Here is a 22,515-nt window from a genome sequence, read left to right as displayed (position 1 = left end):
AAAAAGGATACTTCCTTGATTTATTTGATTATTTTTTAACTCAAGATTATTAAAATACATTAAAACATTTATCTATCTCTATATAACATTAATAAGTAATAAATTGTAATAGATATTATAAATATATATTGTTTATAACAATTGAATTATTATCTTAAAACTTGTCTAAATTATATCACACATTGTAAAAAAAAAATAACAAAAAAATCACATTTTATGTTCCAATTGACAAATAAATAAACACGACAAATAAACCAACATTTGATTACCATATTTCTAGTTTTTTATAATTTATAATTATTTATTGTGACAATTTTACCACATTAAAGATTAAGTTGTTTTCCGGGATAGTTGAATCTTACTGAAATATGATAAGCAGATAATGTCTTAATCTAGTTGGAAGGAGTCACACTGAAACAGAAAAAAGTAAATTAGTGAAAAATATATATGCTATCACTCGTAGTCATAAAATATCAGTTTTAACTTAAAGACATTATTTTTGATGATTGCAGGCCATAATAGGAACAAATAACTGCAAAGTCATCTAATTATATGCATATTAGTGACAAACAACAATGAGAACAAGCGAGATATAGTGACAACGACAACAGATAGCTGTTGTCGTTGTCACTATATTAAAAAATAGAAAACTATTTAAAATATGGAGGGACCAAAATGTAAAGGTGGGGACTGACCTCCACATTTCGTCGTAACGTAACATTCGCGACGAGCATCTGACTTCGGATAAAGTACTCAGAACGAACAGCAAGCAGCTCGGCTCACTGTACTGACTACAGGAATGCTCGCATAGTAACGTGTTACGTTACGACGAAATGACTAAGGTCAGTCCCCACCTTAAAAACTATCTAACAGCATAGGGATGAAACACGTGATGGAACTGATCACGGGGTACTCGCAGAAATTCACCACAGAAGCTCTAAAGCTCAACAAGAAACAAATAAGGACCTTGACAGGACACTGCAGACTGAGGAAGCACATGTCAAAAATTGGACTGTATTATTCCCCAGTCTGCAGATTTTGTATGGAGAATAACGAAACAACCATCCACATTCTCTCGAAGTCACAAATTTGGAGGACCACTACTAGACCCGAGAAGGAAAAGATCCAGGCAGAGCAAAATGAGTGTACATGAACAAGTGGTTTATCTCACCATTTCCAGTTCCTCCTCTCGAGACTTGAGTCGCTTATTGACAATGCTCAGAAGGTCGACGTAAACTTTGGCATTGGCCATCTTGGCTCCGTAATGTCCCGCCCAAAATTGGGAATCGCATCCTATGTGAGAAAATTTCACATACCTGGCTCCCGGACCGTAATTTTGAAATGTGTATTTTATCTGAAAAATTTGTATTATATATTAATTGATTTGAAAATTAACCAAAATTGTAAATCAAGTATTGTTCCCTAATATAGCTCGCACTTCAATATTACTTAGCATTAAAAAAATTTACTATAGTTAACTTAAATTTTTTTCATTTTATTTTTGCAATTGCATTTTTTTTGCATTTCTTAAAAACTAAGCAACATCCTAAAGGTGGAGACTGACCAGAGCATTTCGTCGTAACATCACTCGCGGCGAGCATCACCGAGCATCCGAAACTATTGATAGAGCGTTCGGCTCAGTGTACTGACTGCCTGAATGCTCGCATCGTAACGTGTTACGTTATGACAAAACGCTCCAGTCAGTCTCCACCTTAACAACTATGTAAAGGCTGATGTTTGAAGAGTAATTAAGGTGAAAAAGTATTGCGGATGTGTCCATCTTAGAATATTATTAGTTTCCATTTTTTTACAATTTTATCACAATGTTATTTCTACGATGAAATATGAAAGCAATATCAATACTATACCTCTTTCCAACCGTCCACCCAGTTAGTCATCCGAACTGGACACTGAAAATCTTCGCAATCCTTCATTTTAGTTTTTGTTTTATCGAGAAGCTCAGCATTCAATTCATATATTGATCCACAATCCCATCGAGCAGCGCAGCTAAAAACAATAATTTATTTTTATCTTACAATAGATTTTCTACCGGGCTTCCTGATTTGGATACTTTAGTAGAAATACTGCGAAGACTGACTTCAGAAAATATTTCAAATAAGCTGACATGACTAAATACATTACTTCTGAATCTGAAACTTCTGTAGTTTTTAGTTTAGGAAAAATCTATAAACTCTAAACAAGTATGTTGGAAGAATATTACAATAGAATTATGAGAAATACATTCACAAAGTGTGCACTTTTTTGCTACTTGAATGAGCTTATGTTGAAATTACATCATATGACAAATATGTACCACTATTTTAGAGACCTAAATAGATCGGAGTGGCGAAGGAGGTGTCATTTGTTTCTGCAGACCAATTCACGGGATTGAGACAAAAGAAAAAGAAGTAATGATAAAACCATGAAGGGGAATTGGTTTTTTTAAACACAGAATGATATGCACAGTAATTCGTTTACGCGTGCCCGGAGGAATAGAAGATAACTTAGCAATAGTTCTAGCGAGAACCTTTCTTTATACAAAAAGTATTGTTAGATTTAAGTTTTGTACTGACATCTCTTGGTGGAACTGCACAATATAGAATAAAATAAGTATGTAGTTTATTCCACATGAATTTGATTTGACCAGCCACCCGACGAAACCCGGTCGCTGGTCAAATAAAATGAATGTGGAAAAAACTACATGGTTATTTTATTCTACAAAAAATATTGGGTGTTAAAACTGAATCACAAGATATTGAGGGAATTTGATTGTACGAAGACAAGTTATGCATTGCACACGTGAACATACTGAGAAACCGCAAGTGATAATGTGGTTAAGTTTTAATGCATAGTTACCATTCAGAGATGATAATATCAGGTTGGTAAAAATCCAGTACTTTGGGACTGATTCCTTCCTTGAGCAGATCCACCAGTTGATATTTACTGCACGTCTGGTATGAAGTGACAAAGCAGTATTTTGGATCAGGTAACAATTCATGCTTTGGAACCGTAACCCCGACAGGGGGCGTTTCCACCTTCCAACAATCTCCTCCTGTAAATAAAACGAACATACTATAATCCCCAAGGTTTGTATATACGAGTACACATATTCAATTGCCTGATAAATGCTCCAATATTAATATGACGTTTATATGACGCAGTGCCCTATGCACCATTGGGTGCGGATAAGGGTTAAAAAAAAAAAAAAAAATTATATGAAATGAGAGGCGAATTTCTAAGTCAAAATATATATTTATACCACAATTGGAATATCTTTAATTAAGTACCAACCTAAGTAAGGTTTTTAATTATTTTTCAACAAGAATAGAAATACATACATCGCATACTTACTTTTAAATTATGAAAAATATTTTAAAAAGAACAATAACTCACAATTAAAACATCAAAAATCGATAATAATAAATAACTAAAATTTAAGTACTCGTAACTGAAAACTCAAAAATTGGTAAAAATAATAAGGACTCGAAATATTAAAACCTCAATTGAAAAATTCTAGAAAATTTGTACATTTATAGAACGCTAAAAATGAAAGTGTTACGAAATGTTCCATCATGGACAGAATGGTGAATGTTACACGGCGCATGAAGTCCTCATTTAAACTAGTAAACTTCCCTTCGCATAAAAATGCTTTGTCTCTGTTGAGATATCTACAATATATTTTGATGACAATCCCTCGAGGGTAAATCCAGTATTGTATGTATAAAGATTCAAACATACTTTGACAATATGTTATAACCAAAGTGCAAAGTAGTGCATTTCTATGAATCAACAAAACATATGTGGTCAAATCATCTGCACTTTGTCTATGGTTTTGTCTATTTCAAAATTAGAAAGGTTTATGTAGTTAAGTCTGTTCACGGTTATTTTACCTCTAATTTATTTTTATTTTTAAATTATTTATTTGGCAGTATAAATAATAATAAAATTAAAAAAAAAACAACTGTGAACAGACTATAATGACATAATTATCTTTTTTGGGTAATATATCCAAAATTAAATACGGTTATTGGATTCAATTTTACTTTTATTTACATATATTTGATAATATGTGACGCGTTTCGTCTTATTAAGACATTATCAAACAATTACATTATTAAGTTACTTAAGACATTATCGTGTTTGATAATGTCTTAAAAAGATTCAACGCGTCACATATTATCATATATATGTAAATAAAAGTAGAATTCAATCCAATAACCGTGTTTAATTTTGGATATATTAGCCAATAATTCAATATGGAATTCTACCAACTGTCTGCAGTTACAATAAACATGATTATTTTACCATTTGCCTCAATTATCCAGTGGTCTATATTAAGAGTCTGGCCAGTATTATTCTTGAGAAGATTTCTTCCATACGCATCGTTCCAGCATATTCCTTGGTAGACTTGACTGGGCAACTTCCGATACGGCTTAATTTTCTGCAGCCGTTCGGGAAAGTTCCTCTCGGCCTTCAGCTTCCAGACTTCGTTCTTGATGAGATGACACCACTTCTTGCAAACGTACTGCAGCTTGACCAAGGTGGGATTATCCACGTAGCTGAGTATTATGATCAGTACTTCTTCTGGGATAAAAACAGTCTTCAGAAAATAACCATTACTTTCGGGAACCTCGTGAGGTTCATATCTGCGATTTTCAGGGGCTTTTAGCATATTCAAGGGCCGATATAATTTAGATTCTCCATCTAACCTCTGACCCATGGTGATAAAAAACTGAAAAAAATAGTCAATTAAAATTCTAAGTAGTCAGAATTTTAGATATTTATGACATTATAATATGTGCAAAAGGTTAATACTGCAATTTGCATGGAACATACTTATATTTATATTTATATATATATATATATATATATATATATATATAAATAATAAAACCCTTATCCGCACCCCAATGGTGCATAGGGCACTGCGTCATATAAACGCAGTGTTATCTTGATCGTTTACACATGAAGGAAAGGTGATCAGTCCTCCGCTTCAGGTACCAGTCCAGGGTAATATTGAATAAATATGACAGTGAAAAAATCACTTATATTTATTTTACCCCCCTTGGGAATCGAACCCGGGACCTCCAGAACGGTAGCCGAGCGTGCTGACCATTACACTACGGAGGCGGACGCACTATATTATATATATATATATATATATATATATATATATATATATATATATATATATATATATATATATATATATATATATATATATATATATATATATATATATATATATATATATATATATATATATATATATATATATATAGAAATATATATATATATAGAAATCGGAAACTTCGGAACAGGGACCCGGAATAACAGAGGTACCATGCTCCTCAACTTTCTTCATCAGACCAGCCTGTTTGCTATGAATACTTTCTTTAAGAAAAAATCAAATAGGAAATGGACGTGGAGAAGCCCGGATGGAATTACGAAGAACGAGATTGACTTCATTCTAACAGACTGCAAATATATAGTTCAAGACGTTACTGTACTAAATCACTTTAACACCGGAAGTGATCATCGCCTCGTAAGAGCTAAAATAAAAATAAATATCAAAAGCGAAAGGCGAAAACTGACAATGAAGAAACCGAGTAGCAAAAACGACATTATTAATTCAATAAAGAGTAGACAAGAGGAATACATCAACAATGTGGACCAAAAACTGATATCCGGAAACTATGAAGATATGAACATAGAGACCTTAAACGATGAAATCAAGACTGCACTAACAGAAGGACTAAAAGAAATCCTAACAAATTCCCATACCACAGAGAAAAAACTCAGTCAAAACACTGTCAACATGATGGCCAAACGCCGAAACCTCGCGGGAAATTCAACAGTAAACCAACTTAGAGAAATAAACAAAGAAATTCGCAAAATGACACGTAAAGACTTAAGGCATTACAATCTACAAGTTATTGAAAAAACTATTCTAGAAAACAGTAGTAGAAAAGTACTTATGTCTAAACTGTCGAGCGGGAAAAATGAAATTTTCAAGTTGTTGGATGAGAATGGAGAGGTTGTAACAAACAGAGAAGAACTATTAAATATTGCTTTTAAATTTTACAAGGTTCTTTACCAATCAAAAATCCCGAGACCAGCTGAGTCTACCATCTACAGTTATAGGAGAAGAGGTCCAATCTGCAATGTCGGATCGGAGGATCTGCCTAACATAATTGTAGATGAAATAGATAAAGCACTTAAGCAAATGAAAAACAGGAAGAGTCCAGGAGAAGATAACATAATTCCCGAAATGCTCAAATCAACCAGCCCACATTTTAGGGAAATCTTGGCTCTCCTATTCAACAAATGCCTAGAGGAGGGATCTATACCATTAGATTGGTGTAATGCAATAATCATTCTTCTTCATAAGAAAGGCGATGCCAGAAAGTTAGAGAACTATAGGCCTATCAGTCTCCTCTCACATCTTTACAAGCTTTTTACAAAAATCATAGTCAACAGAATCACAGCAAAGCTGGACCTCTACCAACCACGAGAACAAGCTGGGTTTCGCTCGGGATATAGCACAAGTGACCATCTGCAGACCCTTAAACTGGTGATAGAAAGGTATAACGAATACAAAAGACCACTTGTGGTGACTTTTGTTGACTATGAGAAGGCTTTCGATTCTGTAGAGATGTGGGCCATTTTGGACGCTTTGAAAGACAGTAGAATAGATGAGAGATATGCGACCCTCCTGAAAAACATATATGGCAACGCTACGTCAGTAATCCAATTACACGACAATACGGACAAGTTCGCTATTCAGAGAGGCGTAAGACAAGGGGACACAATATCTCCAAAACTCTTTACACTCACTCTAGAAAATGTTTTTAAGCGTCTAGATTGGAACCAAAAAGGCCTGAATATCGATGGGGAGCGGCTTCACCACCTAAGATTCGCAGATGATATTGTCCTTATATCCGAGAGCCTTGATGAGATGACTGGGATGATTGAAGACCTAAAGGTAGAATCTGCCAAAATTGGACTCAAGATGAATATAGCAAAGACTAAATTGATGACAAACGTCAACATCAATGGGAATCTACCTATAGAAAACGTCGAAAGCTATGTTTATCTTGGTCACAAAATCACCATCGGTAGAGACAACCAGACCAGCGAGGTGGATAGAAGAATAAATCTCTCTTGGGTAGCTTTTGGAAAGCTTGATTCCACATTCCGAAGCCCCATTCCCAACTCACTCAAGACAAGAGTGTTTAACCAATGCGTTCTACCCGTCCTAACCTATGGCGCGGAAACAATGACTCTGACCAAGCAATCCTCCCATAAGTTGCAAGTTGCACAGAGGAGCATGGAGCGAATTATGCTTGGAATAACATTAAGAGACAAAAAAAGGAACGATAGGATCCGACGCCAGACACAGGTCTGTGATGTGGTAGAGCGAATTGCTTGGCTGAAGTGGAAATGGGCCGGTCACATAGCCAGAATGACCGACGACAGATGGACGAAACGTGTTCTGGTGTGGAGACCGAGGAACCAGAGGCCTCAAGGACGTCCACCGACGAGATGGGTGGACGACATCAGGAAGTTTGCTGGAAGACAGTGGATGGGGACGGCGCAGGATCGGGAGGAGTGGAGGCGGAAGGGGGAGGCCTTTGTCCAGCAGTGGACCTCAACGGGCTGATATGATATATATATATATATATATATATATATATATATATATATAAATATATATATATATATATATATATATATATATATATATATATATATATATATATATATATATATATATATATATATATATATATATATATATATATATATATATATATATATATATATATATATATATATATATATATATATATATATATATATATATATATATATATATATATATATATATATATATATATATATATATATATATATATATATATATATATATATATATATATATATATATATATATATATATATATATATATATATATATACATACATACGCTAAATATGCTAATACTTTTGTATGCTAAAATATGTTTGTGAATTATTGTCTATATTGTTTTTTTTTGCCTTTTCAGATACACAAGGAACTCCCAAAATGTTCTAAATGCTAATTTTAATTAAAATAATAAAAATATTACCAAAATTTTTAATCATTTATTTTATTACAGTGGAACCTCTGATAACGAGCACCTCTCATAACAAGTAATTCACATAACGAGCTAATAAAAATCTGAAAAAGTTGCTCCCTTAACGAGCGATGTTTCGCATAATGAGTAACAGAGGAAGGGCAAGTCCCTTTTTCACGACATTCACTTGTCGGGACTTTCGCGGCTTGGGAAGGAGTTACCAAGAGGACTGTCACTTCTGCTTGGAAAAAACTTTGGCCAGAGAGTGTTGTCAAATGTGATTTTGAAACAGTAACTGTGGAGTCTGCAGTCAACGAGATTGTGTCATTAGCTAATATCATGGGACTCGAGGTGGATAACAACTATATTGAAGAGCTTGTGAAAGAGTACAGCCAAGAGCTGACCACCGAAGAGCTTATGGAGTTGCATCGTGTTTCACAGCAATACATTATAGAGAAGAGTTTGTTAATGGAGGAGGAAGAAGTAGCGGAGCAACAATCTTCTAGCACAATAAGAGAAATGCCGAAAGCATGAGAAACTATCGCATCATACATTAAGAAGCATCACCCTACGAAGGAGGTGTCAATTTGTGATACAAATTTATTTAATGATAATGCTGTGATACATTTTTGACAAATTTTAAAGCGTCGGCAAAAACAAATGCCTTAAGACAGTTTTCTAGTTGAAATAGAGTAATTATTCGTCAAAAATTCATATTTATATTTACGTTATATTAACGTAAATAGTATTCCACTCCTTAACAATTTACAAGTAATTTTATTTGAATAAACGTTTATGTATTAGTTTTGATTATTTAAAAAAAAAAAATTTGGAACATTATTATTTGTGTTCCAGTCTTGTTAACCTTAATCCCCATCTATTTCTCTTGATGTTCCAAAATGAGAAATAGAAATTACTCATAGGGAATATAATATGTATATATGACTTATGTATGTAATATGTTTTGAAAAAATAAAATAAAATAAAAATATAAAAATTCGAGAAAAAATTATATAATGTTTTCTTTCGGCCTGGAACGCATTAACTCGTTATGAGAGGTTCCACTATATTAGGTGTTTCGAAAAGTTAAGTCCGTTTTACAGCAAAGGGCTCTCTGGCTGCTTTAAGTCTTCAAATTTGGTGGCGATTTTTAAAAAAAAGTTGAGTTCTCAGATGTTTGCATTATCACTCCTTAAAATGTCGACTTTCATGGTAAGTAAGAAACATTTGCAGGAAGTTCTGCTGTTCTGTTTTAGTTGGAAGAACAGTGGAGATGAGATGTATAAAATGCTTGTGAAACTTTATGGCCACCATGCCTCATCAGAAAAATCATGCAGGGAATGGTATAGAGCAGAGGTGTCAAACTCAAAAGGCCCAAGGGTCGCATAAGATATTTTGGGTGCGTCGACGGGCCACATAAAAAAACTAAAAAATCTCATTTTCATTTTTATCTAACATTAAGAGAATAATCTATTATCAAAGACGGTCACATAGGTACAGCAGATCCAACTTAATGATTTTGTAAAAGAATATCATATCGCTCACTCCTTTCAAGAATGTCATAAATCAAATGTGATTGATTGTTATAAATATCTGTGCCATTGTATGAATAAATCATTCCACTCACACCGAGTTCTTCGTTTCACTTTGATCCTCACCGACCCTTCGCCGCTACCTCGACTTCGGAATCTACTGGGACTTGACCATCGCTACACCCACTGGACTACGAATCGACTACACGGACCTACAGCTCATAACTTTCGGGATTTACGACCCCGAGAGCGACGGAGCGGAGAAGTCACTGCCACACCTATACACAGTCTAGCGGTGTGTTGGACAGACGCTGTTTGTGCGACACATACACCAAAGATAAAAACAAAATAAAGATAAAGTTTATTTAGTATTGATTAATTATTAAAATTAATATAATACGAAAACATGTATTACACAATCTAAGCCAGCTTAACAGAGCACAGGCGATAAAATTTTCGAGCAATTGTTGATAAGGCTGCTCTCATCTCTTCATTGATCGTCCACAGGCGTTATCTTTTTTTTTAAATAGCAGTTAAGAGTCGAAAATTTTAATTCGCACAAGTAAGTCGTTGCAAATGGTAAAATAATTGCAATAGCACGCTTTGAAAGCAGTGGATATTCATTTTTTTATATGCAGCCAAAAAAATGTGCTAGCTGTGTTTTGGAAAATTTCAGTTTTAATGTCCGATTGGTGACTTTATTCCGCGGCACACCAACTAATCACCACGGTACACCAGTGTGCCGCGGCACACACTTTGCGGAACACTGACATAAGGCATGCAAGATCCCTTGACCTAATAATAAAAATAATAAAATGGTGGATCAAAGGGGCGTGGTGCATTATGAACTCCTCAAACAGGGTGAAACGGTCCTGGCGTAAGTCTATCGACAACTAACATTAGTTATCACATGATCACACCAAGTGCTGGCTAAAAAACCATCGGAATGGGGAAACAGGTATAGCAAGGTGATTCAAAATGACCTCACATCGCGGTCAAAAACTACATACAGTATGTGGTGGGTCGGGAGATTCTATCACATCCGCCTTATTCACCAGATGTGGCACCATCAGACTACCACTTGTTCATGCATGCCTTGCGACTACCACTTGTTCATGCATACCATGCGTGCCTTAGAAGAGCGGCATGAGAGAGCAAGGCTATTATCCTTGGCTCTACCCGACCGAGTTTCTCCAGGGTATGCTTGGCTACAATAATTTAGAGCAAGGGTGGCCAACCTGACGCCCTGACGTGCAGCACACGGTCATGTATGAAGAATATACTTTTAAACCAGTGATATATTTGTGATACACGGTTTGATACATCAACAAAATGTCATGCATGTTGTTATAAAAACAGTGAACAATATCCATTCGCACGCTCTTCAGCATCGTTAATTTAAGGCAATCTCAAAAAATCTAGAAAACCAGTTAAGGTGTGTAACTTCAACTATTGAAATAGATTAAGAATAATTAATTAAGCGAAAAGAAAATCAAATATCGCACTAAGTGGCCATTGATAAAATAGTTTTATTTAAAAAAAAATTGTTTATATTGTTTGATTTATGTATCCTAAAATGTTTATTACTATACAAATACTTTTTTTTTGGTTCGATGTGTGTTTTCTTCTCACATCTGGTCGTAGTAATTTTTTTTTCACAACTACCCTGATTATGCACTTTCTGATTATCTCTGCATTCAAATTATTTATAATACTTACAAAAATTCAAGTATGAAATTCGTTGTTATAAAAATTTATAATTATTTTTTTCTACTGTCTGTATGCGGCCCTTGGGAAAATTTTAGGTCGTCGATGCGGCCCCGGGTGCAATTTGGGTTGGCCAGGCCTGGTTTAGAGACTAGAAGGAATGTGTGTTTGATTACGCATTTTATCCATTGTTGCGCGGTATGATCAATAATCCTGAAATTATCCGGAGCATTGGTCTGTATGTTCCCAATAGTTACCTAAGACAGCGTCGGCATAGATTGTTTCACATTCCTATATACAGTACCAACCTGCCAATGGTTATGCCTGTAGGAAGAGCTACCGCTATGTTGAACATTATCACATTGGATATTGAACTGTTCCATGTGTCTGAAGGAGTTTTCCGAAGCGGAATGCCTTGAATATTGTTTGTTATGTATATATTTTTTTTTTTGTTGAATAAAATTCAATTGAATTTAATTGAATAACAAGAATTGGTTCCATGAAAAGATGAGGTGTTTTCTCGATGCAAGATTTATCTATTGCCAAAAAGATGTGAAAAAGTAGTGGCTAACAATATTTTGTGGCTGGACAATATTTTGATGTATTTTTTTTGCCTTCATATAAATGTGATTTTCATATAAAAAAAATAACGGACTGAACATTCCGAAACACCTAATAAATAATGATAAAATGCGAATATTTACAAGATAATCTGATCGCACATATAGAAATCGGAAATTTCAAAAATAATAACGCACAGCTGTTTGGAATTAAGTTCTTGGCTAAAAAATATTTGTTATGTGTTTAATATTGGAGACAAAACAATTTATTGTTTGCTATTTTATAAAATCAAGAAAGGCGTGTCGAGATGGTTTGGACATGTTGAACGTATGAATGATGAAAAAAATGGTTTAACAAATTTATGAGGCAAATGTAGTTGTAAAAGAAGCAGAGGAAGACCGAGGAAAACTTGGCACAATCTCGGTATCAAATACTCGGAAGCGGCCGGGTCAGGAGTCGAAATAATCGGCGGATATTTATGAGGAGATGCATGAATGTGGAAGAGGCGAATAATGTTTGTAAATACAGGGTGGTACGGCGTTCTATTCTCTCTGCCTACCCCTGCGGCGAAACGGCGCGATGGTTAGTTAGTTAGAATCTAAAAAAAAATGTGTTTGTCACAAAGGCTAAACACATGAAGAATAATAAGTTTTGCGTTTAGTAAAAATATAGAGAGAACTTCATTAAATACGAGTTCGATTTACGGAAAGTCAACTGTATTGAGTAAATGTAATATTCCAACTATAGGTGAACCGATTATTTTGATTGAAAAATATAAATACTGCTAAAAATATCAAAAATTATGATAGCAATACATTAAGAATCACAAAAATCAACTTAAAGATATATTTTGCGCTAGCATGTCGATTATTCGCATTTCTTGCCGGCTTGAGCACATCGTAGCATCCGGAATAGTCTGGAACCAGATGATGGGCGTTACATCCGAAATATTGGCAAGAAATGTAAATGACGCAGTGTAATTACCCAGAAAAACACCAGTTTCATAAGATTATTCTTGTAAATTTTCAAATCAGACAAGTTATTTATTTATCAGAACCTTAATTTATAAAATATATTAACACGTCATTTTTATTAATTCGCAGTGACTCAATATTATTATTACAGACTTTAAAAACATTCTTCTCCAGCATGACAATACATGTAAAAATAAATGGTAATATTATATGTAAAACACTTACATTTGACTTGGTTTTTGAAGCAGAAATTCGATAATGTAATTTTTTTACACAAGTAAAATAAAAATACGCTAAGCGTCGAAAATGTCAAAACAAATTTGCAGGTACTGCACAAGTATAAACTATATCGCGATTGGTACCTACCTACCGCTTAATCATAAGTTGGCAGCGTTCTAATATTTTGTCGGACGTTTACGAGTACCAACTTAACGAGAGACTTAAATTAATCGCAATAAAAATATAAAAGCACAATATATCATGAAATTTATCGGGAAAAATGGAAATTATTATAACAGTTTATTTTTCAGGATTTTGCCAGTGACAATCAGTATTCAATAGTTCTATTTGCATGTTGACTTGCGATGTTTTTTTAAATGTCTAAACTGTATGACTAATGATCTCTGAATAATTTATAGAAATGAATAATAGTAAAAAAAAACTTTTTTTCGACTATGATTATTATTCATAAGCTGATAATGATTTCTTGGCGTGAACGTGTTTTGATTTTTGACAAATTTTATTTATTTATTTTTATAAAAGAACTTTGTGAAAAGCAAGATATCATAATAGATAAGAATATATTATAAAGGAAGCATTACCTTTTTGATACGTTTGATGCTTTCAAACAATGCCTTAGTCTTTATATACTTTTAACTCGTCCTCTACAGGGATGAATAATGAAATGTCTGCGGATACAAGTAGCCAGGTGTACTGGTCGCCACATAAGAATGCCAAAATAACACTCAAGAAATCATTTGTGTTATATGAAATCAAAAAAAAAACTTAATATACTTAAATACATTAAGTCATTCAAATATTTTTGAATGTTTTTTAAATTTTTTTTGCACTAAACATTTACACACTGAAATATTCAAAATTTATTTTTATTTCTCTATCCAACAATATTACTTTCTGCATGCATAACAACAAAAAACGTTCATGTTTTTATATAAATTTATCATAATACTGATATGTTCCTTTTTTCAGGGGATAAATCTATACAATAAAAATACAGAAAGTGAATTTTGGGAACGGGATGTTGCGTTGGATGATTTCACCGAAAAAAGTATTTTTAACGTGTCTGAGGACGAATGTAATGACACATCGGATTGTGATGAGTAGTTAAAATATATTTTTTGTTAAATAAGTGTTTAAAAAATACGTTCAAGGCTCATTATTTGTTACTGTCATATTTTCGCTTCATTTACTGCATACATGTTTTACTCTTTTATTCACATTTTCTCACTTTTTTCTCACGTTTTATTTTTACTGCATATGTTTGATATATTTTTTTCATTGCGATGTTTTTTTGCTTTGTTAGTTTTACTTCATCATTTTTTACTATTTTATGTATAAAATTAACCATACAATATTGTAAAAAAACGTAAAAAATTTTAAAATTTTTTTTTAATGAATTTATATATTTTTACCATGGTCACCCTATGAGAGTTTGGCATTCTTAACTGGCGACAACTCTATAGGCCCGTCAGATACAGAATATAGTACGTTATATTCTTAAAACGGTAATGCAGCGCGACCACCAATGTGAATGCGTCTCTACAATCGCTCTTCAGGGATTGTGGAGACGCTATTATAAAATATGTATATAAATGAATTGTAAAGAAAAATAAAACATGGGAGCACCTACCTGGTGACTAAGCTACATATTTTTTCCTCCAGTAACTTTATTTTATCTGCTTTACATAGAGAAATAAAAAAATACTATTAAGTAAAGAATATGGAATGATTATACTATAATATTTATCATATAACTTAATCGAATATATTGTACTGAAATTTGAAAGTGATTTCAAAACAGTTTTATTCAAGCATTATATATTTTTGCATTGTTTCTATTTTACAAAAAAATATTTGGGTTGCCTATTGTATTTTCAAACTGTGGGAAATATGGGTTCTGTAGCTATTCCACAGTGGTTGTTTTTATTACGAGCTATAAACATGTATCCTTTTTGGCCCCAAGATGTGCCCCAGGAGTTTTTTATAATCCAGTAATCTTGTCCATTTTTATCGGTGTCATAGCCAACAGCCAGAACCTGAAAAAATCACAAAATGCCCTTTATGCGAGGAATTTTGGCACCAATTCATTTCAGATCATCAACAGTAAAATGGCTGCTTACTAGCTACCAGAAGTAAATGAAGCAAGACATCTTATAAGATTGATTTTAAAAAAAATCATTGTGTCACTCCACAATTTCAATTCATCATTTAAGAATTGATGATGGAACTAAATAATAGGTAAACTTTAGAAAAAAAGTATCATGTAAAGACATACAGCATGGTCGAGTTTAGATGAAGAACAATTCGCCTCAAAGTAGATTCCTGAACTGTAGAAGGCAAATGAATCATGGGAGGCATCCATGGCTACAGAGATAGGTCCAAAAACAGCAATGGCTTCTTTTAGTTTCTTCTCATTCCCATATGGAAGGTTTACAAAGCCGGAAACGATACCACCAACATTCAGAGGATTAAATCTGTGATAGATAAAACAGTAAATGGAATTATTTTGTACAAATAAAATTTAAAATTATTACAAAATTGTAAATTTATTTGATTATTCATAATTGGGACGCATCAGGATAAAGATGTTTGTCTTTACTACCCCATGTGAGCGTAAAATTAAACCATGAATCTATTTTGTTTATATAAATGAGAACGAAGCACATAAATTAAACAAATAATCTCAAAAACTGAAGTAAGATGAGTTAGTCAAAATTTTGTTCATGAATTTCATCCCTTTTAACTGATAACCCTTTTAAATTTCCCCTCTCATTGGAAAATATGTTTATGAGACATACTTTTTATTTGAACACCTGGTTGATTCATATGAGTATATGTGTCGCCTACTTTCAAAATCCGCCAGATCTAATTTTATAAGATTTTGAAATAAATACTCTACGGAATGCCAATTGTGGGTTTTATTGTTTAAAATACTTATAAACTTCAAAACCCTGCTAAAAAATACTTAAAAACAGCGTTGTATTTCAAATTCCGCTATATTCATGAAACTTGCCTTCTGACCCAATCGGCCAATCAAAGAGCAGGGATAGGTCAAAAATTAAGATGACGTCATTATCGGTTTGTGTCTCATGTTTTTTTTTAAAAATATGTACTGAAAAAATTTAAAAAAAAATGGGAAAATTCTCTATTTCATAATATTTTATCTAAAGATAGATAAATCATTGAAACATAAATGTTACCCGGAGAATTTTGCATTTTTTGTAAAATTGACTAGCATTGATATGGCGGATTTTGAAAGTAGGCGACACATATATTGAGTGTGTTTAGACATATACATGTTCATCCCTGAAGATGAAAGTTCTTGTTGAAATCGGTCGGAGAAAAATACTAATAATGCTTTGGTTAAAAACAAAGTTTTAGTTTTATTTTATAATGTTTTATAAAATGTGCCACAATGTATCTGCAAAAAACATTCAAGAAATCATCTAAACCTGATACTACCATAGATATTATGAGGTAGATTGTCCCATATTTGGCACACCATGGTCAGATCGAAGAAACAATAGAAAAATTATGATAAGCATTATTGAATCGTAAAAAATGAATTAAAAATAACCGAACATAAAACGAAATGAAAAAACGAATAATAAAATGAAAAATTATAAATTATCAAAGTAAGGTTACAACACTTCCGTCCAAAATAATATATTACATAAGAATATTTAAGAATATTTTACTTCTAATTATAAAATATGTAAATTTAAAATCATTCCCTGAACCTTCAACATCGAGTGCCAAGAGAAACACTTTGTCCACTATATTATCGTCCGAACACAACAAAGACACACAAAGAAATCCTTTTTTGCTCACCCTGTAGACTTAGGTTTAGTGTTTTAGTGGCATCTGGTATCCAATAGCAAACAATGTTATTGGATACCAGATGCCACATATGGGAGCTGGGCTTGAGAAGAATCATCGAAGCTCGAAAGAAGGCAAATGCTAACACCTTTAGATTATTTGAGTTACCGAAGCTCAATTTTCAAGCTACCGATTACATAGAAATAATTATTAGTGCAGAATCACAAGTTGTTCCACCACCAATTTCAATTAAAATATTGGACAGCTTCTAAGAAGAGATTTTATAAATCGAAGACCATTTTTTATTATATCCTCCTTCCCCTGTCACAGTAGGCCTTGTAGAATGCTGCGTAAAGATGGTGACAGAAGCCTCGATGACAGTACCTGGCCAGAAGGCAAAATATTATGTTTTACGTGCGAAAATATTGCCCAAGACTAAAATACCAGCATTCGATAGTAAGAAACAATTTGAATCATAAAAATTGCTTTCATTTTCACACTCTGCTTTATATAGAAAAATCTGTGAATTTCGTCATTTTTATAATTTAAAAAATATAAATAAAAGTAATTTCTAAGGTTTGTAATAAACTTTTTTTTTTGCAATTACTATTCTTTTAAAAATGATATTTGATATTTTGCGAGGATTGACAATTTTACTGAAAAATACCAAAATGTATAAATTTGTCTTAGTGATCACAATTGGACAATATTGAGTCTACTTTTATCTTTCCTTTGCCAACTCCATGCATTACCTTCATACATTAGAGTTGGTACCAGGACAGTTGAACGGCTAGTTTACATTCCACTTATGTTTTTTTACAACTGATTTATGTGTTTCACTCACTCTCCTTTCTATATCTTAATCAATCTTTACATCCCTAGAAAACATACTTCCAAAATATACAAAATCATTTGCTATCCCAAAATTTTCCTATTTATTATTATTTCACACTCAGATCTATAATCTCCTTCAAACCATAAGTTTAAATTTTTTTAAAGGAAAATTTGCAAAGCCTTTATTTGAAATGCTTGTCTGCAGATAAGATAGGATAGGGAAGGTAGATGTGAAAAACATATCACAAACACCTAAACAAATTGAAAATAAAAATTTCTTGAATTTATTTAGCAATTGGCGGGAATCGAACCCGTGATGCTAGTTTCACAGTCAAGCGTCTACCTAACTACGCTTCAATCGAAATATGTAAACAATCATCAACAAATAACATTCCTTACACACATTATACACCTTTGCCTCCTGAGGTTCGTCTTGCTTATAATAATAATAAGCAAGAATCACTGCATTACCTGCTTCTTGCTCACAATAAACGAGATTATCGCTATCAAAAAAAGACAAAATACAGCTAGATCATTTATTCCAGCTCCAATATTAGTTAATGAATTATTAAAAATGAATTAATGATTACTATTTAATTAATCTTTCGATTCCTTCAAGCAATTGACCATGTGCAGATGTGCAAAAGCAAATACCCACAGCGACCAATAACTCAAATATTTTTGAAATTGTCTTTTATTTTTAACTTATAGTTATTACTGTCAAATTTACCAATGCATTTTAAAAACAATATGCAGATATATTATAACCACTGTCTATTTTTTAACCAGAGGTAGTTTTTATTTGTTAATTGAACCATTATAAATAGTATACGGGGCTTTTTGTCCACCTGCAAAAATTGGTTTGTCAAGATTTTGTTGTTTTTCTAAACACAGTCAGTTGTTTCTTTTTCTTTCGCTCATATAAAATAATTTTACAATAAATACAAAGAATAATTTTACCTGCAAACATTTTCCTTTTCCTCATAGGGATAGGCACTCTCTGTACTTATTCCTTTGTTATTTTTAATATACTGGAAAGAGTTTTGCATGACACCTCCACTACAGCCCACATTACCATAAGAATTACTGCAGTCAATTAGGTTCTGTTCAGATAGGGAGACTAGTTTTTTTGTTTTGATGAAGTTCTGTGATTCTACAGCACCAATCTGAAGACAAAGCATCGCCAATTAAATTATTTTTTATATTGTTTTTAATCTGCGCACAGTGAAAAACAATTGATTTATATCTCAATCTTTTTAAATGTATTGTAGGTATTAATATCCGGTACTAAGGCGCTAAGTAAAGGAACGAATGTACACCTCTGTAGGATATTGATTTGTGGGTTTGGTTACTGTGTTAAACTCAATGTCTCAGTTGTTTTCATTAGCTTTGCGTTATACAGAAAGGGCCAGTAACAAATTATAAAAAATCAATTAAATGAGTTAAAATGACATAAAAATGGAACATTATATGTCAGTAAAAAAATAGAAATGCAAAATATATGAGTATATGTATGAGAAATATAATTAATAGTTACTAATTGGTAGTAGTAAGTTAATGATATAAATATTTTTTGTTAAGGACTAGGATAGTGCGCAAATAAAATAATATTATACTAAAGTATGTTTATTTATGTACGTGGAAGACTTGTGTAAAATTGGAATTTTTTAAAGCTCATTTTTATTGGAATAGATCCAGTTCAATTCATGCCTTTAAATCGCTTAAATTATTGGATGAGTTTATATTGTGTTAAAAACTTCCAACTTTTTATCTAGAGAAGAATGTCGACTGGATCAGCTTTGCATAATGTAGGGTTTTCTACATATTTGCATGGAACGCGAAGGAAGGGGATGTAGCTAACGCTTGTGATAATGCGTCTTTTTTTTCGGCAATCCGTAGTGTAATGGTCAGCACGCCCGGCTACCGTTCTGGAGGTCCCGGGTTAGATTCCCGGGGGGGGTCAAATAAATATAAGTGATTTTTTCACTGTTATTCAATATTACCCTGGACTGGTACCTGAAGCGGAGGGCTGATTACCTTTCCTTCATGTGTAAACGATCAAGATAACACTGCGTTTATATGAAGCAGTGCCCTATGCACCATTGGGGTGCGGATAAGAGTTTTATTATTATTGTTTATTTTTTTGGCAAAGTACATAAAATTGAGTAATACATACCAGAAACAACTGGTATTTTTTATTATTATGCTGTAAATAATATGTCTTATGAGTAGGCTTACCATACGTCCCGGTTTGACCGGGATTGTCCCGGTTTCATAGATTTTGTCCCAGTTTACGCGAGCACTGTCGATTTATCTATCCAGACGGTGCATTTTTTACATAGAATTATGGGTGGCTATTCGGGCTACAAATTTATTCAGTGATCATGCTGTGACACATTCACGCCAAATTTTAAAGCGTCGGCAAAATGTCTTTAGACAGTTTTCTAGTTGAAAAAGAATTTATTATTTGTCACATATTAAGTGTTTATTCAGCTTTTTATTTATTTAAATTGTATTCGAAGTTGTTACACTCCTTAACGATTTGTAGGTAATTTTATATAAATAAATGTTAATAAAAAATACATCAAAATTTTGTATTCTTTCGGCTTGAAACGCATTATCGTATTTTACATTGATTTCCATGGGAAAAAATGTTTCGCTTAAGGAGTATTTTGCTTAACGAATAAGATGCTGGAAGGAATTGTGCTTGTTGTAAAAGGTTCCAATGTATTTCCTTTTTTTTCCCCTAACTGTCCTGGTTTAGAGCTTCATAATTATGGTAAGCCTACTTACGAGAGTAATCCAATGACGAGACGCTTAAATATTCTCATTTTTAAAGCAGATAATCCTAAATGAAAACAAAATCTTAAAACATTATGGTAACATGCATTTTAGATATTTAAGATGTTCCTGATTTTTGATAAGACCCTATTGACAATCTTCAAACCTTCAATGCCAAATTTGTAGCTGACCCTCTTTACTTAACATGACATCTTTCTTGTCTTATAAATAATGTATCTTACCGCGCTGAATGCCCAGCAAGAACCACATGCGCCTTGGTCTTTAACAGGAGTGACAGCTCTTTTAGCTCTCCAGTCCACACCGTTAGGGATGATAAAGTTTGTTGGTGAGATATATGGTTTCCCGAGTAACTTTTGTGACAGAGAGCTGACAAACATAACAAAATAATTATCATTACAACCATGAGATCAATAGGAATGTATGATTTTTGCTAAAATTCTGAAGAATATTTTATTTAAAAATCCATCAGCAGTAGTCTACTACTACTAGTCTTTTTTAACAGAGCAGTCTTATTTTGACATATAAAATATTTTTAGGTTCAGCTGGGAGTAGTGTAACTTATTGTATCTTATTGAGGTGGTACATTTTGTACACTAAATGGAAATACTAGTCAGATGCCGTTTTTGTAATTTTTAATTTTTATATTTATATTTTGTTACGTACCTTGTGTAGCCATTCTTTCTCCTCAATTCAGAAGGGAAAAAGTCAGTAAACTTATTTACTTTCTGACTGAAAGGAACCAAACCTTCATCGAATTTCTGGTTGTGCTCTGCAATTTTTTTCGAATTTTCTATAAATATTTCCATCCTTGATTGTTCTTCTTTATCACTATCACACTGCCTATTATATTTTGCCTAAGAAACAGTGAAGATTTGTAATTAAAATCATAACTCGAGAGAGATAATGGATGTATGACATTATAAATTATGGAACAGGTTGATGATTTCGTATACTTGGGAAGTATGTTTTCTAGGGATGGAAGGATTGATAAAGATAAAGAAAGGAGAGTGAATGCTAGGAACAGAGTGACTGGTGCACTGAAATCTGTTATAGTAAATAAAAACCTTTCTCCATAAGCTAAACTGGCAGTGCACAACGGAGTCCTGGTTCCAATCCTAATGTATGGAAGTGAAGCATGGATTTGGCAAAAGAAGGATGAAAGTAGACTAAATGCAGTCGAAAAGCTCTCTCAAAAGAATCTCTCAGACGAATGTGCGGCAAAACGATGTATGATAGGTGTTCGAATGATGAAATGAGGAAGGAATGCAAAGCTGAGATAAGCATTATTGATAAAATTAAGAAATGTGTGTTGGAACATGTGGAATGAATGAGTGAGGAAAGATCTTCTTCTTCTTCTTTTAGGACTAAGTCCTGTCATTCTCGGGTCGCTCCTGGGAGGTGGAAGACCAGCTAACCTTCTATCGTTTAGGTGGACTTCCTGGGGGTCTGATCCCGCCTATGCTGCTGTCCGCTGCCACCCTCACCACTCGATCCGAACTCGCTCTTCCCACATGATCTCTCCAGAAACGTCTTCTTTCTATTCCCCATCACACAACATCTTCAACATCGCAGATTTTTCTTATTTCTGAGTTTCTAACTCTGTCGCGAAGTGTTAGGCCTGCAATGGGTGGTAGAGTCTTCATTTCTGATGTCCTAAGAAGGCTTTTTGTTCTCGCGGTGTCGGCTCTTGTTTCCGTGCCGTATGTCAAGATCGGTCTTATGCAGGTTTTATAGATCCTCACCTTACTCTCTTTCAGCATGTATTTGTTTCTCCATACAAAATTTTTTAAGCATCCAGCTACAACAGAGGCCTTGTTTGCTTGCTCTCTTACCTCATTGTAGAGGTTATTGCTGCTGGACACTTCGACACCCAAATACTTGAATTGCACAACTTGTTCTATCATTTCATTATTGATTGCAAGTTTG

General features: G+C 33.4%; 2 protein-coding genes across 2 annotated transcripts; both read right to left on the bottom strand.

Annotated features, from left to right (window-relative positions):
• Positions 1-248: 248 nt before the first annotated feature.
• LOC148304513 (F-box only protein 6-like) lies at positions 249-13,290 on the bottom strand. Its single transcript, XM_088268170.1, has 6 exons — positions 13,120-13,290; positions 4,306-4,732; positions 2,857-3,052; positions 1,869-2,007; positions 1,172-1,354; positions 249-411 (listed from the first exon to the last, which is right to left on the bottom strand). Exons 2-6 carry the CDS (start codon positions 4,718-4,720, stop codon positions 388-390), a joined length of 957 nt encoding a protein of 318 aa, XP_088124296.1. The 5' UTR covers positions 4,721-4,732; positions 13,120-13,290; the 3' UTR covers positions 249-387.
• Positions 13,291-15,008: 1,718 nt separating this feature from the next.
• LOC148304512 (cathepsin L-like peptidase) lies at positions 15,009-21,408 on the bottom strand. The gene is made up of 5 exons (XM_088268249.1): positions 21,253-21,408; positions 20,811-20,955; positions 18,748-18,953; positions 15,410-15,608; positions 15,009-15,170 (listed from the first exon to the last, which is right to left on the bottom strand). The coding sequence occupies exons 1-5, from the start codon at positions 21,393-21,395 to the stop codon at positions 15,009-15,011; spliced, it is 855 nt and encodes a 284-aa protein (XP_088124375.1). The 5' UTR covers positions 21,396-21,408.
• Positions 21,409-22,515: the final 1,107 nt, after the last annotated feature.

This window comes from Brachycentrus maculatus, unplaced genomic scaffold (genome assembly GCF_059751285.1).
Source record: "Brachycentrus maculatus isolate JH-2025_06_01 unplaced genomic scaffold, ASM5975128v1 h1tg000315l, whole genome shotgun sequence".
Lineage (NCBI taxonomy): Eukaryota > Metazoa > Arthropoda > Insecta > Trichoptera > Brachycentridae > Brachycentrus > Brachycentrus maculatus.
The sequence above is the reverse complement of the archived record's forward strand: the minus strand, read 5'-3'. Positions and strand labels throughout refer to the sequence as shown.